We start from the raw sequence: 18,676 nt of genomic DNA on the forward strand, positions 1-18,676 counted from the left end.
GAGGTGCTAATGTGGAGACGGGGAGTAGTTAAAATGCCGACCATCAGCATGCCAGGTGCCAAAATCCCGCCACTGGAAATCCGAACTGAAGACAAGACACCGGCAGGGTGCGGGGTAGGGAGGGTTAGGGTGCACAATAGGAGAGTTAGGGTATTAAGGAGGAAAGGTTAGGGTACTTACCTCTCCCCTGTCAGGATTCTCAGCATCGGGATGCCGCTGTCTGTCTTTTGAAAGCAGGCATCCCGAGTGCCAGGATTTCATAGCCAACTCGTGGAGAAGCATGTAGGTCACAGCACAGGACAATACAGTATGAATAGGAGCAAATAGCCTTAGAAGATGAAGCTCTATAATTCTTATCCACCACAATTCTGTTACACTCTACAGGACACTACATACCAACATGACCTGACCACTGTACATGGCCATAATACACATCTATTACACTCTAAACAGACATAAGACACTACACCCCCAAAATGACCTGACCACTGGCCATGACCATAATACACATCTATTACACTGTATACAGACATAGGACACTACATCCCCAACACGACATGACCGCTGTACATGATCATAATACACATCTATTACACCGTATACAGACATAGGACACTACACCCCCAACATGACCTGACCACTGTACATGACCATAATACACATCTATTACACTCTATACAGACATAGGACACTACACCCCCAACATGGCCTGACCACTATACATGATAATAATACACATCTATTACACTGTATACAGACATAGGAAACTACACCCCCAACATGTCCTGACCACTGTACATGACCATAATACACATCTATTACACTGTATACAGACATAGGACACTACACCCCCAACATGTCCTGACCACTGTACATGACCATAATACACATCTATTACACTGTATACAGACATAGGACACTACACCCCCAACATGACCTGACCACTGTACATGACCATAATACACATCTATTACACTGTATACAGACATAGGATACTACACCCCCAACATGACCTGACCACTGTACATGATAATAATACACATCTATTACACCGTATACAGACATAGGACACTACACCCCCAACATGTCCTGACCGCTGTACATGATCATAATACATCTATTACACTGTATACAGACATAGGACACTACACCCCCAACATGTCCTGACCACTGTACATGACCATAATACACATCTATTATACCGTATACAGACATAGGACACTACACCCCCAACACGACCTGACCACTGTACATGACCATAATACACATCTATTACACTCTATACAGACATAGGACACTACACCCCCAACATGGCCTGACCACTATACATGATAATAATACACATCTATTACACTCTATACAGACATAGGACACTACACCCCCAACATGGCCTGACCACTATACATGATAATAATACACATCTATTACACTGTATACAGACATAGGACACTACACCCCCAACATGACCTGACCACTGTACATGACCATAATACACATCTATTACACCCTATACAGACATAGGACACTACACCCCCAACATGTCCTGACCACTGTACATGATCATAATACACATCTATTACACTGTATACAGACATAGGACACTACATCCCCAACACGACATGACCGCTGTACATGATCATAATACACATCTATTACACCGTATACAGACATAGGACACTACACCCCCAACATGACCTGACCACTGTACATGACCATAATACACATCTATTACACTCTATACAGACATAGGACACTACACCCCCAACATGGCCTGACCACTATACATGATAATAATACACATCTATTACACTGTATACAGACATAGGAAACTACACCCCCAACATGTCCTGACCACTGTACATGACCATAATACACATCTATTACACTGTATACAGACATAGGACACTACACCCCCAACATGTCCTGACCACTGTACATGACCATAATACACATCTATTACACTGTATACAGACATAGGACACTACACCCCCAACATGACCTGACCACTGTACATGACCATAATACACATCTATTACACTGTATACAGACATAGGATACTACACCCCCAACATGACCTGACCACTGTACATGATAATAATACACATCTATTACACCATATACAGACATAGGACACTACACCCCCAACATGTCCTGACCGCTGTACATGATCATAATACATCTATTACACTGTATACAGACATAGGACACTACACCCCCAACATGTCCTGACCACTGTACATGACCATAATACACATCTATTACACCGTATACAGACATAGGACACTACACCCCCAACATGACCTGACCACTGTACATGACCATAATACACATCTATTACACTCTATACAGACATAGGACACTACACCCCCAACATGGCCTGACCACTATACATGATAATAATACACATCTATTACACTCTATACAGACATAGGACACTACACCCCCAACATGGCCTGACCACTATACATGATAATAATACACATCTATTACACTGTATACAGACATAGGACACTACACCCCCAACATGACCTGACCACTGTACATGACCATAATACACATCTATTACACCCTATACAGACATAGGACACTACACCCCCAACATGACCTGACCACTGTACATGATCATAATACACATCTATTACACTGTATACAGACATAGGAAACTACACCCCCAACATGTCCTGACCACTGTACATGACCATAATACACATCTATTACACTGTATACAGACATAGGACACTACACCCCCAACATGTCCTGACCACTGTACATGACCATAATACACATCTATTACACAATATACAGACATAGGACACTACACCCCCAACATGACCTGACCACTGTACATGACCATAATACACATCTATTACACTGTATACAGACATAGGATACTACACCCCCAACATGACCTGACCGCTGTACATGATAATAATACACATCTATTACACCGTATACAGACATAGGACACTACACCCCCAACATGTCCTGACCACTGTACATGACCATAATAAACATCTATTACACTGTATACAGACATAGGACACTACACCCCCAACATGGCCAGACCACTGGACATGATCCAATAACTATAAATGGGAATATTACAAACACATGCATCAATTTGCATTTAGAACAACAGAAGTAGTTCATTATAGTTGTTATCAGGAAAATCAATTGTAATATTTTCTATTTCAAACAATTTGAAAATCTTTGGCTCTCCCCCTCACATTGGCCTGAATCAGATTTCTCCCTCAGTTTTCCTCCAGCTTAACTCCGGAGTAACTCTGTCTTAGTTATCAAATTGTAATTACATTTATAATCTAACACTTTGAATCTAAAACTGACTATGGCAGCCTATGTCTATGCAGCCTTACTGATCACTAATTTATCCTGCATCATTCTCCAGGTGACAGAGCCAGTTGAAGTCCCGGGTTCCCCGATGTCAGCAGCAAGCTCCGAGGGGATAGTGGGAGCTCTCATGCATGTGATGCAGAAGAGAAGCAAAGTCATCCATTCCTCAGGTAATATCCTGCAGAACATTGCACCACTGCTGAAGCGTACCTGTTGCCAACACATATGGGCCCATCCTTTATCGCAGACTGCACCAATATCCCCCAGAGAACTGTTTTATCAGTCACTCCACGGCTATGAGGCACCTTGCAAGGCGCAGAGCGGATGCAGCCATTTTGTTTGCTGGATCAGCAATGTAAGAACCAGTGTTGTCAATGTGAATAAGCCTCACTGCTGGCAGGGCTTCCTAGTGAATTAGAGGGGGATTTATCAAACCTTCTAATTAAGGCATGTGGAGGTGTTTCCTATAGCAACCAATCAGCTCCTAGCTAACGTATATCTAGTAGCTGATTGGTTCATGTGGGAAACAACCCTACTTTAGTCGTTTTAATAGGCTGCATTTAAATTTTGGTTCAGCCCACAAAATGGCTGCTTCCCTACACTGGCAACAAGTAACATCTTTTCCAATCTGTAAATATGCTGCGTACTCCCTATCAGCAGAGTACTTTGCCACTGTTCTTACCCTCCCCATAATGCCACCATACTTACTGTGGGTTCCCTATCTTCAGATGATGACGACGACGACGATGGGGGCGAAGACGATGATGACGATGAGTGGGATGATTGAGTCGGCGGGCCTCCTAATGATGGTAGGATGGATCCCGCTATCTCCAGACGCTACTCCTCCTGTGACAATAAATATATATGGATTGCGACCTTCAGCGCGTCATGGAAACGGTCTTCGAGTTTCATGGTTTTATGTACTTTGTGACAAACAGCAGAGATTAGTATTAAGATAGTATCTGTACTAACCCATCTCTAGAGGTATAGAGTACATTCTAGATCAGCCTTATCCTCGATCACCTTCGTTGAGACCGGAACTAACGTTTGTCAGCAGAGGGTATTGCCGATGTCATGAATAACATATATACACACATAAATCTGGAATGTTGATATCAGAATGTATTGAAAATAAAGAGTTTATTTCCAGGAATTCCTGCACATACAATACAAAAATATTGTACACCCTCTTTCAGTTGTGGGGCTGATTGTCAATCGGACACATCTGTGGCCGTTTTCACGTACGGCCGCGGCAGTCTGCTGACTACATTACGCTAGTGAGAGAACACGGCTATGTATACTAAAAACCCGTGCGACTGCGGGACTAATTGCACCAAACCCCTTGCTGAGACCAAAAGATCCGTCTGTTACGGACGTCCCATCTCCGTCCGCCCGCTACAATCAAGCAAGGAAGTCAGCTTACAAGCCCGCGAAACTCCCACGGGACAGAAAAGTTCTGTGTGATCGCAAGATCTCTGCCCAGTTACCGGCCAGAAACTCCCAATTCACGGGAGTGTGGTCCATAGACAGACAGGCCAATACGTACGCACTAGCAATCTTTGTCCGTGCGCAGAAGCAGATTTCTTTAAGCACGTGCGCAGTGTGCTGAAATCTGCGTGATCCGTGGCGCATTGCGACTCATAATCAGCCCCTCTGAGTTATTACATGTCAGGAGACAAATGAAAATCACCTGGTCTACATTAAGTTCTAAACTTTAATAAATCTAATACCATGTAACAAATCACACAATTTGTCATTATTTCTCCCCAAAAAATAGTCCAGCATGAAGTAAGTGTAACACATGACTGAATAGTTTGTAGCAGCAATGATTAGAACTGGAAGTAATCGTTTCCTGTCTGAGCTTATTAAACGGTTACTGCACATCGTAATTCAGGAGGTTTGGCCCACATCTCCTTACAACGCTGATTCAGGTCATTGATGTATCAGGGCAGTTTTCCAAGCTCCAGCTGTCTGGCAGAAGGGACCTGCAGTTTCCACTAGAATAAAGATTCAGAGATGGATGGATTTGTAGAGCTGCACACAAGTGGCTGTGTAATTCCGTCTATCTCAGATGCAAATACGGAAGGAGGTGTCAGACGCCTCCTAGCTGCATTTATAATCCCAGCACTGCCACCGACGTCGCTGGCTGGCATCACTTTCGGGACCGATGGTCGCAATGTTTGCTCCTTTGGTCAGGTTGCGGGAACTGAAACTTCCCGCAGCCTGACAGGGTGCCGGACACTTATAAGGCCAGGCACGCCCCCGCTCTGTCCCCTCAACATTAGAGATGTACTTTAATCAACGGATTAACGTACATCTCTGAATCAGGCCCACTGACTGCAATGTTCCATCTCCTGTGCAGTGGTGGATCGCCTACCGACTCCTCCCTTCTCCAGTCCCGGCTCCTCCCTTATCCAGTTCCGACTCCTGCAGGCCCTGCTCCCTATTACGCTATGTGTCACTAAAATAAATGTATTTTGAGATTACGTTTGTTCTTTGCTATATGAATGGACTGTCGGTGATATTCATTCACTCAAAGCCATTAATTAAGCTCTTGCTATAGTGAACAGCCCCTGTACTACTGTACACAGCCATTGGGCCTGATTCAACGTTGTACGCTAATGCTCCAGCCGCTGCATTTTTCGCAGCTGTGAATATGTGGAAATATGCTAATGCAACAGCAGCCGGGACTTGTACTGAGATACCCACTTGAGCCATCGCAGCTCTCCGTAACTGCGCATACATATATACGCAGCATCGGTCGCTGATCATGCAAACATCGAAACCCTGAGTGGGTTTATGGTCACTCAGAGTGGCTGACATAAAAGATACCGGAGGCTCCCCAAATGCTCCCTGACTGTCAATCACACTGCGAATAAAGATTGCAGTGTGCGACTACGGTAATGTACCTTCACGCTGGTGCAATGGCAAGAAAAAAACTCTCCATTCGCAAAAACATCGGCATAGCATATTCTGAATCAGGCCTATTATCCCTTATTGACATCCTAAGAAGATTATAATTAGACATGTGCAGGTTCGGTTTTACTCGGATTTACTTGGATCTCAAAAATTGTATTTTATTGGCTATCGGCTAGCACGTGTTTTGGATAGCCAATAAAATAAATCTGAACTAATCCGAACTTGCGATAATTTTGGCGAAAAGAACCGAGTAAATCCGAGTAAAACCGAACCTGCATATCTCTAATTATAATACTACTAATATAGCCTCAGAGACAATTTATATCTTTTGGACATTCTGATTGAATCTACAGTATATGTGTGAGAGGCACACAGAAAATCACCTACAACACAAACTTTCTAAGCCATAATTTAGAGTTCACTCATTGTGATAAACAACCCCCAAGATACCACACTAAGGGGTCCATTCATCATCCTGTCCGGACCCCTAAATGGACAAACCTGTCAGGGGCTTCCCACTTCACTTATTTGGTTTGCAGATCTCTGGCTGGCAGGCAGGCAGGCTGGTCCCTCTGGCTGGCTGGTCCCTCTGGTTGGTTGGCTGGCTGGTCCCTCTGGCTTGCTGGTCCCTCTGGTTGGCTGGCTGGTCCCTCTGGCTGGCTGGCTGGTCCCTCTGGTTGGTTGGCTGGCTGGTCCCTCTGGTTGGTTGGCTGGCTGGTCCCTCTGGCTGGCTGGTCTCTGGATGCAGGAGTGCTCTGCTGCAAAGGTAAGGGGAATACAGGTGAAAGGGTATCCGGTCATTTGGTCTACAGTATAAAGGTAGACAATGTTTGGGTAGACAATGGAAGTTAGACAGGCAATAGGTCAACAAGGTGTGAAGGTCAACACACTAAAGGTTAACTAGTAAGAAAGTAAACAGGTACAGAAGGTCGACAGGGTCTTTAGGTCGACCCATTTTTATTTTTTTTTAGGGTCAGGCAATTACTGGAGGGTTAGGGTTAGGCACGTAACCCGACGGTTAGGGTTAGGCACCAGGGGGGACGGTTAGGGTAGGCACTTAGCCCGACGGTTAAGGTCAGGCACCAAGGGGAGGGTTAGGGTGAAAATTATGGCTAGAAAAAAAACAAAAATCACACGTCGACCATTTGTGTGATGACCTAATGACCCTGTCAACCTTCAGACCCTGTCGACCTATTGCCTGTCTAACTTCCATCGTCTACCTTTTTACTGTAGACCTAATGATCCACACCCGGTGAAAGTGGCACGCAAAGTTCCTCTCGACTTCCTCTTCCTGTGTACACACCACACATTCCACCCACCCAACGCTATACCGTTTATTCATTGGTCGACTAACCTGTCATCTTATTTTAGTGCCACCCCCACAAGACTAAACCTTCTGATTGGTTAATCCTGCCTCTCGCTATGTTAATTAAGTTAACACCTTACCTGCCCTGACAGCCAATGGGGTGAGTGGGGAGGAGGAGGGACCTGTGAGACACGGTAGCAGGGAGCTCCGCGCGACAGTACACAAGCTGACAGGACAACGCCGGACAGTGAGGATGCAGGAGGGAGGGTCTGTGAGCAGGACTGACGGGACAGTGTATGTGCATCCCATCGCTGTCACACTGGAGGCTGCAGTATGCTAGTGGTGGCAATCGCCCCCCTCCCCTGCTCCTGTGGCGGCAAAGCAACCGCAAATCATCAACCTTCCAAAGCCGAGCTTGATGGCCGGTATAAGGCTCTTTTGTAATATGCTCTATTTGTTTTTTTTTTGTGTAATTCAGTTTTTTATTTGTAATTGCTTCTGTCTGAAAGGCGAAAGTTTATTATATACGTTTCCAATACAAGTGGTGCACTACAAAGATGCTCTCTCTGCTCACCATGGGACATTGCAGTTGCTTATGGCAGCCGCAGAATGTCCGAGTGCCCATGGCCGCCAGTGTCTGTGCATCAATGCAAATGCGTCTTTAGATGCAGTCACTGACACTGACACACCCACCGCTGTTAGCTCCCCCCCCCAGCTACCACCCAGAAACACCCACTGAAATCACTTGTCTCTCCAAGCAATTTTGATCTGCGTCTCCCAGTGGTAAACATTGGGACGCATGCGAAGTAAAACCACCTCTGAATCATCCCATCTGTGTCCTCTATTACTGCCCCAATGGTGACAAGTTCTTTAGATTATTTACTATATTATTGCAGGTTTTGCCCGCAGAATTCATGACAGCAATATGCACCTTGTTTTGCACTTCATAGTATTTCTGTTTTGAGTTCTGTGGGCAAAGAAACGCTGGTAATCAGGAGTCTTTGGAAAACACTCAGTTTAGTAAATAAACCCTAAAATATCAAGTATCAATACACTGCTAAAGATCAATATTTATTTAAAATCAACATTTGCTGCGGTGGGTGGAGCTATACTGTAACCCAGCCTTCTGCGGTGTTGGAAGCAAAAATAAATTATAACTTAAAAAGGTCCAATACATAGGCAACTACAGTCGTACTCTCTTACCGGACCGCAGAGGACACTCGCAACATGCATGTGCACCTGACATTTTACAATCCTAAAGCAGTCTTCCTACATGTACGCTTTTACTTCAATCAAAAGATTACAAAAGGCAAACACCAGATCGAGTCATTTACAAGACTGATGACAGTGTCATCTAAATCTGATCTCATTTAAACCCTCTAAACCAAGTTGTCAGGATTCAGCCCGGGATCAGCTGCTACTTACCGTGGTCAGATGTCAAGTGCGGCAGTGGATGACATGCTGTTCTCCCCGGGGCCCAGGCGACTCCCACGCAGTTCTCCATATCGGAGTTCCCGCAGCGGTGGTCATGGGTTCAGCCATGTTGTCTGTATCACCTGACCGATTTCTTATCCAATGGTAGCCTTGTCAGTTCTCAGCTGACTCTCTCCTCCAATGGACAGCCACGTAGGGGTATAAAGCAGGACTCTAGGAAGCAGGAAGTTGCCTGATCAACTTCACTATTCCAGTGACTGTGTGCTGTAACATCATTCCAGGCTCCACACTGTGGGCCTGATTCAGAGATGTTCGTAAGCGGCCGCTCGTTCGCTCCGAGCGATGTTCGCACAACTGCGCATGCGCATGGGTTGTAATACGCATGCGCGAACCAGTCATTGCGGTCGGAAATGGTGTGCTCGCAAAATAGCGAATGCCTGCTAATTTGAGTGACAGAATGAGGCATTTGTGGGTGGTAACAGGGGAAGGTGCTTGAAAACGGGGAGTGGAGATCCGAACGCAGGCGTGCCAAACGGTCAAAACGGGCGTTTTAAGGGTGTGCATAATTAACAAAGCAGCGTCATCGACCACATCACTTGGTTGTCTTTTAGCCTGAACTGCTCGCATGATTGCGGTAGGAAAATGCTACCACAAGCACTGCGAGCAGTTCATACGCCTTTCGATGTACTCGATTAATCAAATAAATAGCGGAGATGACGTAGGATGCGAGCGGCCAGGGGGCGTCTTTACAAAATAGCGAGCGCATGTTTCGTTCGCTCGCTCAGACATAGAGGTGTCAACAGACCGCAAAGAGCGAGCGCTCTATTTAAATATCCGGCCCCTTTTTCTGAACGAGCGAGCGTAAATAGCGTCCGGCTCTGAATCAGGCCCTGTGTTTACTTGCAGTGACTTTTTACAATATATACTTCAGTCAGTGTACTGATTTCCAGTGTTATCTCCCAGAGCTACCCCGCGTCTGGATCCCCAGTGTTACCTCCCAGAGCGGGATGCAATCGGGAAGCCGGCTGACATTATACCGACAGCCGGCTTCCCGACTGTCGATATCCCAGCGAGGGTGAAATGACCGGCGTCTAGATGTAGACGCCACTCATTTTACCAACGCTGGGCACCGCGAGCGGACAGCTGCGGGGGGAGGGTTAGGTTTAGGGCTCCCAGGGGGGGGGAACTTAGGGTTAGGCACCCTCCAGGGAGGTTAGGCTAGGGGGAGGGAGGGTTAGGCACCCCCGGGGGGAGGTTAGGGTTAGGCATCCCCCTGGGGGACTTAGGTTTAGGCAGCGGGGAAGGGGGGTTTAGGTTTAGGCACAGAGGGGGAATTAGGGTTAGGCAGTTGGGGGGGAGGTTAGGCACCCCTAAGGGAGGGTTAGTTAGTACTTACCTGGGGACGATCGGGATTTCCAGCACTGTCGGGCTGCCGCTGAGGGGATCTGTTCCTCTGTCGGCCTGACGCTGCCGGGATTCGAACTGCCGGCCATGCGGTATTACATACCGATTCCCTCAGAGCTACCCCGGGTCTGGATCCCCAGTGTTACCTCTCCGAGCTACCCCTTATCTGGATCCCCAGTGTTACCTCCCAGAGCTACCCCGTGTCTGGATCCCCAGTGTTACCTCCCAGAGCTACCCCGCGTCTGGATCCCCTGTGTTACCTCCCAGAGCTACCCCGCGTCTGGATCCCCAGTGTTACCTCCCAGAGCTACCCCGTGTCTGGATCCCCAGTGTTACCTCCCAGAGCTACCCCGCGTCTGGATCCCCTGTGTTACCTCCCAGAGCTACCCCGCGTCTGGATCCCCAGTGTTACCTCCCAGAGCTACCCCGCGTCTGGATCCCCAGTGTTACCTCCCAGAGCTACCCCGCGTCTGGATCATCAGTGTTAAACATCAGTGCTGTCCTATTCGTGTTTCTTTCCAGTCTGTGCAACGATTTCGACTGATCATCTAGTGACATCCACAGCACTAACTTGCATATTGCTCTCCAGTGACACCTACAGTGCAAACTTGCATATTAATCTCCAGTGGTATCCACAGTGTAACTTGCATACTGATCTTCAGTGATATCTACAGGGCAACACTGCGTATTCATCCCCAGAGATATTCCTCAGTACTGTTCTCTTGTGATAATCACTAGTGTCACATCTCAGTGTATTGCTATAGTGTCATGCCCTAGCCACTCTGTTCCTCTGCCACTTGCTAATTCCCAGGTCCCTGACCAGGGGACCGCGACCTGCTGATTGGGTGCAGCTAAGACCACATCCCGCTTGGAGGGGTCACTGGTGAAAACCACCAACCAGTTAGACTCCGCGCCCCTAGTCAGGTGTCTCGCCAACACTCAGGATTAGCCGAGGAGATCTATTATGCCTCCTCCTTGTCAACTCACCCGACAGCCGCTCACCCATAGCAGCTCACGCAGGAGGCCATGTTTAGGCAGAGAAACTGCTTCTGCCATTACCATAACACACAGACGTGGCATAAGATGTGGCCGCATCTGATTCAGATTTAGACCCTGTGATATTTTTTGCCCAGCTTTATTAAATACTAGGGAATTTTGGCAACTAGAGGATATATAGGTTAGCAAGCCTGAATATTATAGGAATGCCGAGTCATTGTAGGCCATGTAGTTATTGTAGGCCATAGAGAAAAATGTTCACATTTGATGTTACACATCATACTCGGCTAATGAGAAAGAGGCTTGGGAAGCCTGTAGAGGTGCTGTGCATGGACACTTGGGCAACAGAAGATCTGGAAACTATGTTGAGATCGTGACCAAACTTCAAGAAATGTATCATCAATTAGGCTGCAACGTGTCACTCAAAATCCACTTTCTTGCTTCTCATCTGGACTTCTTCCCTGACAACTGCGGTGCAGCGAATGACGAGCATGGTGAGTGATTCTACCAGGACATGTCATCAATGGAAGGAAGATATCAGGGTAGGTGAAACGCGTCTATGCTTGCTGACTATTGTCAGACAGTGACAAGAGATGCCCCAGAAGAAGACTACAAGCAACAAGAGAAAGTGCTCTCACGAATAGGCCATTATTTTAGATAGCACTTTTGATTGTTGTTTTCGTTTTGTCGTATTTGCGATTGATTGAATTGAAAACATCGGGTTATACCGATAATTCTGTTTCTTAGAGGGACTCCATGGCAGCCTCACCTTGGGATATAGGGCCTGTTCCCCTAGTATAGACAGGAAGTTTTTTCAGGGTCTGCCCCCCCCCCCCTTGGTGTATATATTCCGGCCCCTCCTCCTCCTCCTTATCTTTCTGAGTATCTCCTTATAATCGGTTCCTGAAAAAAACACTCAAGGGAGGGAATCTATAGGCTGCCATGAAGTCCCTTGAAGAAACAAAATTATCGGTAAGTACAATCCGATATTTTCTTCTTCGATCCTCCATGGCAGCCTTACCTTGGGACATACCAAAGCTCATATATACAGGAAGGGCAATAACAATAAGACTTCAAGATACTGCATAACAAAATGTGACTCTCTGAGGACTTTATCTCCAAAATGAGTCTCTGGCAGATCCAGAACATAATGATTAGTAAATGTATGTATAGAAGACCATGCTGCTGCTTTACAGATCTCCTTTATCTATGCTTCCTCCTTCTTTGCCCAAGAAGTGGCTACTGCTCTAGTCGAGTGTGCTCCAATGATGCAAGGTGCCTAGATACCTAATTTCGCCATTGGCAAAGACAATAACCTCTCTTATACATCTTGCAATGGTCTGTTTTGTGGGACTATGGCCTTGTTTTCTTCCCTATGGTATGACAATTAAGTGCTTTGTCTTTCTGATTTAACTCACTCTATTAAGGTAGACTGAAATAGCTGTAACCAGTTCGAGTGTGTGTAGCTCTCTCTCTCTATCCTTTGACTGTGCAAAAAAGGCTGGTATTACAATGTCTTGAATGAGGTGGAAGGACAAGACTACCTTCGGTACAATTTTCGGATGTGTCCTTAATAAAACTCTGTCTGGTTTAATATTCAGGTATGGTTCCTCTGACCATAAGGCCTGTAGTTCCCTTATTCTCCTTGCTGATGTTATTGTAATCAGGAAGACCACTTTCCTGGTTAGATGCTTTAAGGAAACCTCTTCTAGAGGTTCGAATGGTGTCATCATTAAAGTCTTTGGGACTAAATTTAAATCTCATGGAGCTATGCAGGATTTTATCTGTTGACGTATCCTCTTGATTGCCTGAGAGAATCTCTTCACCAATTCCATTCCTCTTCTGCTAATCTCCTATCCAGGAGTGCACCGAGGGCTGATATTTGTACTGCCAGGCCTTTGATAAATCCTATAATATTTGAGGTATGTCTGTTGTCATTGCTGCAGCTTCATTTCCTACAAAGGAGACAAAGGTTTTCCAAATCCTATAACAAATCTGTGAAGATTTTCCTTTCTTGCTTGCAGTAAAATCTGTACTACTTGCTTTGAAGGCCCTTTTATCTGTAGCAATTCCCGCTCAATCGCTAGGCCGCTAGTTTGAGGACTGTCGAATTCTAGAACAATAATGGACCTTAAGTCAGTATGTCCGGCCTTGCTGGTAGCATCCATAGTTCTGTCACGGCCATATCCAACTGTTGAAAATCACGCTCTTTTGGGCCAATAGGGTAGAATTCCTCTGATCTCTACTTGCTCCTTTTTGATCTTCTTCAATATGCGATATATATACATATATATATATATATATATATATATATATGGTAGAGGTGGGAAAACATATCCTAGGTCAGTGGTTCCCAAATTATTCGCTGTGGCACCCTAGGGTGCCTCAGGACACTTGCAGGGGTGCCTCAGGTTTGTGGTCCAGCATCAAATCAAATTATTTATGGTCAATATACTGTAAATATATGGACAAACAGAAGCGCAAACCTGTCCACCAGCACATGACTGAACCTAAGGATGACAGGTAAGCACAATTTACTTCACTTTACTACATTTCTGAATATTTGAATAACAAACTTTTAGCTTAGGGGTGCCATAAAAACAATGCTGATACTCTAGGGCGCCGTGGTTCAATAAAGTTTGTTAACCACAGTCCTAGGTGAAACTCCCATTGCTGGGACAAAGCATCTATCCCCTTTGACCCTTGTACATGGTGTCTTGAAAAGAATTGAGGCAGTTTTGTGTTTAGATTGGTTGCCAACTCTGGACGTCAGGATGTTTCCACTACTGCTTGGAATATCTCTGCATTTCATTCCCTTTCTCCTGGGAGGACTTGCTTCCTGCTCAGAAAGTCTGCTACAAAGTTTTCCTTGCCGGACACGTGGAGTGCTGAAAGGGAAAGTAGGTGATTCTCCACCCAGAACATAATTTTCTTAACTTTTTCCATGAGGGTCCTGCTTCTGGTACCCCCTTGACGATGTATATAGGTTACTACCGTCATATTGTCCAAAAATATTAATAGATGACTTCCTCTCAGATGATCTTGGAAGCAATATATTGCCTCCCATATTGCTCTCATCTCTCTTTTGTTTGAAGAGAACAACCTTTTTCTTGCTTGGTCCACCAACCTTGTGTCACCATCTGTGACAAGTCTGCTCCCCATCCTACAGAACTTGCATCTGTTGCAAGGATTATAAACTGCGGTTAAGACAACAGTGTTGACCTTTATCCTAGATCTACACTTTTCCACCAGTCCAGAGATCTTTTTACATCTTGTCTCAGTCGTACATGATGAAGAAGAGGCACCTTTCTGTGAATAAATTCTGGTACGTTTCCCTGCTACTTTCTCATGTGCCACTTTGCCCATAGGACCACTTCTATAGTTGATGGGATCATACCAAGCAGTCTTGATCCCATCTGGAGTTGCACGCTGCTGCATTTTTGCACATATCTTGTCAGTTTGCATATTTTCATACATCCGACTGATCGCATAATTCTAGGTATCTATTATCACCCCTAGAAATTGAATTCTTCCCACTGGATTCAACCAACTTTCACCAGTCACTGTGATACTCTACAGTGATATTCAGCATTGGTCACTACCGATATTCTCCAGTGATATTTAACTTCAGTCACTACTGTTATTCTCCAGTGATATTCAGCATCGGTCACTACCGATAATCTTCAATGATATTCAACTTCAGTCACTACCAATACTCTTCAGTGGTATTCAACATCAGTCACTACCAATATTCTTCAGGAATATTCAACATTGGTCACTATCGATACTCTTCAGTGATATTCAACATCAGTCACTACCGCTATTCTTCAGTGTTATTCTATATCAGTGATTACCGATATTCTCCATAGATAATCTCCAGCCGTTCAGTTGTCTTTCTTATCTCCCTGTCAGTTGCTGGGACCTGCTCATTGGGCGCAGCTAAACCCATATCCCAATTGGAAGGGTCACTGGTGAAAACCACCAATGAGTTAGACTCCGCTCCTCTGGTCAGGTCTTGTCAACACCTGGAATTAGCCAATGAGAAAGTCGTATGCACTTCCTCCTCGTGTACTGCTGCCTCCCCACCTAGTCACCCCGACTCCCAGTCTTCTGACTAGAAACCTCAAGGGGCAGGTCGTGACAGAAGTGTTCTCCTGCCACACAAAACCTTAGGTATTTTTGATCGTCTATGTTTATTGGTATGTGGAAATAAGCTTCCGTTTAATCTATTGATGCTAGAAAATCCCCTTTTGATATGCTAGGATAGATTTTAGCGTCTCCATATGAAATTCTTTTGCCAGTACATATTTGTTCAATTCTCTTCAATCCAAGATAGTCCTGAAATCTCCTGACATTTTCTTTACCAGGAAAATAGGTGAGTAAAAACCTGGTTTCCTTTCTATAAGGGGTACTGGCTTTATTGCTCGAAGTCTGATTCATTTTTGTCAGCCATAGCGATCTTTTCCAGTCTCACAACGCACATCCTGGACTCTTTTTGGTCTTTCTCTAAATTCTATTCTGTATCCTGTGGATATAGGACCTCATTCAGAGTCGGTCGTAAGCGGCCACTCGGTCGTACGTATCTGATGTTTCCAAACCACGCATGCGTACTGTTAGTTGTGCGCTTGTGTGTACGAGACCTTGCGATCCAAAATGCCGTAGATCTTACGGCATACGAGCAGGAAGTGGCTTCGGAGAGTTGATTCACATGAAAGTCCGTTTGTGGGTGTTGACGGGGGTGGTGGTCTAAAAACCCAGGTGTTCCTCATCGTTTTCAGGGCGTTTTAGGGGCGTACATAAATTTCCTACTACGACCGACATAGAAGGCCGGAAGTAGTAAAACGTCACTCCATGTGTTGGTAAACTGAGACAATCTTCCCCCAACTGCTGGTTCTCTGGGGGCCTTGTAGTCATTGCTGTCTGGCATTATCTCTCCTAAAATTCTGCCTAAAGGATTGTCTGTTCATCCCTGAAGCATATCTTCTGTTATACTGGCAACCTGGTCGATAAGTCCTAGCCTCTCTGTACTGTTGCTTTGATGAGGGAAACTGATACCTGTTTCCCTTATCCTGTGGTAGTCGGTGAGATTTACCATCCGTCATCCTTTGTATAAAGGAATCTAATTTGCTCCCGAAAAGGAAAGAACCCTCATTCGGTAACGTTGTCAATCTATTTTTTTCATTTGCATCAGCCATCCAAGATCGCAACCATAATGCTCTTCTAGCTACTATTCCAGCAGCCATAGACCTTGCTGCATAAGATACAACATCCAAGAAAGGTCTCACAAACGGAATCGGTATGAACTCCCAACAATCGGGATGCCTGCTGTCAATATACCGACAGTAGGTCTAAACCTAACCCATCCCACGGCTAAGACCTAACAAGCCCCGCTATACTTACGACAAGCATCCCAGCAGCATCCACGTTTGGTATTGCTCACCAGTCAAGCAAATCATCATCTCTTATAGGATACATACTTTCCACATGCTTCAGGTTACCCTGTCTCTTATCAAGCTTTTGCCATTCTTTAGACAATTTCTCTCATTACCTTGTGAACAGGAAAAACTTCTACCCTTTTTTTTTACGCTATCTTCAAATATTAAATCCTGCTCATCCCTCTGTTCTGGGGCTTTCTTATAATTCATAATTTTATATATATTTTTTAACATGCTTTCAACCAGATCCACATTAAATGTCCTTACATCCTCACAAATCCAGATTCTTTACTAGATAGATCATCATATTCCTCAAACTGATCATACTCAGAGGAGACAGCCTCATGTTCATAATCAAGGCTTGCTTCTGATCTAGACCTGGCATATGCATACTGTAGTTAGAAACTCTTCTTTAAGGTGGCCATACATCTGCGACGGATCGTCGCGATGCAGGGATGCGATCGGAAATTTCCGATCGCCCATCGGAAACGTCCGATCGCCCACCATCGATGTTCTGTGATCCGTCGCTGGATCGCAGACATTTGCCATGTTAAATTTCGGCGATTTGATGATCGCGATTGTCAAAATCCAACATGTTGGATTTCTGCGATCCCGGGTTGCAGCATCGTGGGATCGCGGCAATCCATCGCAGATACAAACGATTTTTTTCATCCAATTCATTAGCTCTTGGTACTGATAAGGCTGCTGAGTAACTGCACGTGTGGGACTCTTCTGAACACGGGGCCTAATTCAGACCCGCTCGCAAGCGGGTCGATGTTGGCCCAGTGCGCATGCCCACCACGGACCCGGCTCCGTCGTGCACATGCGCGAGACCCGGACAGCGACGGGCAAGCTGTCGCTATGGGTCTCGCTACAAAGGGGGCGTGCTGTCGATGGTGAGTGACAGCATGCCCCCTTTGGTGGGCGTGCCGGGGGCATGGCTGGCCAGACGGAGGCGTTCTCATGGGAAGGCCTACAGTCTGGGGCCGGCCCCACTGACATCACAAGTGATGTCAGTGGGAGTGCTCTCGGCTCTGATAGAACCAAAAGCACTCCAGGGCTTGCGGCAACGAGACCCTACCATAAGGGTCTCGTCGCAAGCCCGATGGTCGCGATGGTCTTGACCATCGCGACCATCTTCCTGACCACCCACAGCTATACGAGCGGCCATGAAGCCACTCTAAAATTAGGAAGGACGGCCCTGATTCAGAGCGAGCGCTCTGATTCAGGGCCACAGCCTTCACAAAAGACCATCTTCTGTGTCCCCGTTATCACAAGCTGCACACAGACAATTCCTATGCTTTTTCTTAACCAACTTCTTCTTTGCTCCCATGTTCGGCAAAGGCACACTGGAAATTATATCACCCTATTACTAACCTAATACTAACAATCCTGCTTACCTATGCACCCAATAAGAAGGACTTACCTCGACTGGGCGCTATTCAGCTGTTGGGGTGAAGGCTGTGAATCCATATCTATGCTGCAGGCTCAGTAGATAGGTAGAAGAGAATCTTAAGGTGCCCATACATCTGCGATGGATCGCCGCAATGCAGGGATGCGATCGGGAATTTACGATCGCCCACCTTCTATGTTCTGCTTTCCGTCGTTGGATCGTGGACATTTGACATGTTAAATGTCCCCGATTTGACGATTGCGATAATTTTTTAATCGCGATCGTCAAATCGCCAAAATCTAACATGTTGGATTTCTGCGATCCTGGGTTGCAGCATCGTGGCAATCCGTCGCAAATGTATGTGGCCCATTACTCTCTACCTCCGGTGAGAGGCGCCATTTAAAACCCACTGACCTTTAGTCCGGGTCGGGCGCATGA

The 18,676-nt window shown here is 45.7% G+C and overlaps 1 protein-coding gene across 1 annotated transcript in view; it reads left to right on the forward strand.

Moving 5' to 3' along the window:
- Positions 1–5,077, forward strand: part of WAS (WASP actin nucleation promoting factor) — a 58,323-nt gene extending 53,246 nt beyond the window's left edge. The window contains exons 11-12 of the mRNA XM_088470508.1: positions 3,407–3,521; positions 4,080–5,077. Of these exons, the coding sequence (XP_088326634.1) occupies positions 3,407–3,521; positions 4,080–4,138 (174 nt within the window). The 3' untranslated portion in view covers positions 4,139–5,077. The remainder of the gene's footprint in view (positions 1–3,406; positions 3,522–4,079) is intronic.
- Positions 5,078–18,676: the final 13,599 nt, after the last annotated feature.

The sequence above is a fragment of the Taudactylus pleione genome, unplaced genomic scaffold (genome assembly GCF_031769625.1).
Source record: "Taudactylus pleione unplaced genomic scaffold, aTauple2 ptg000013l, whole genome shotgun sequence".
In the NCBI taxonomy this organism is placed as follows: domain Eukaryota; kingdom Metazoa; phylum Chordata; class Amphibia; order Anura; family Myobatrachidae; genus Taudactylus; species Taudactylus pleione.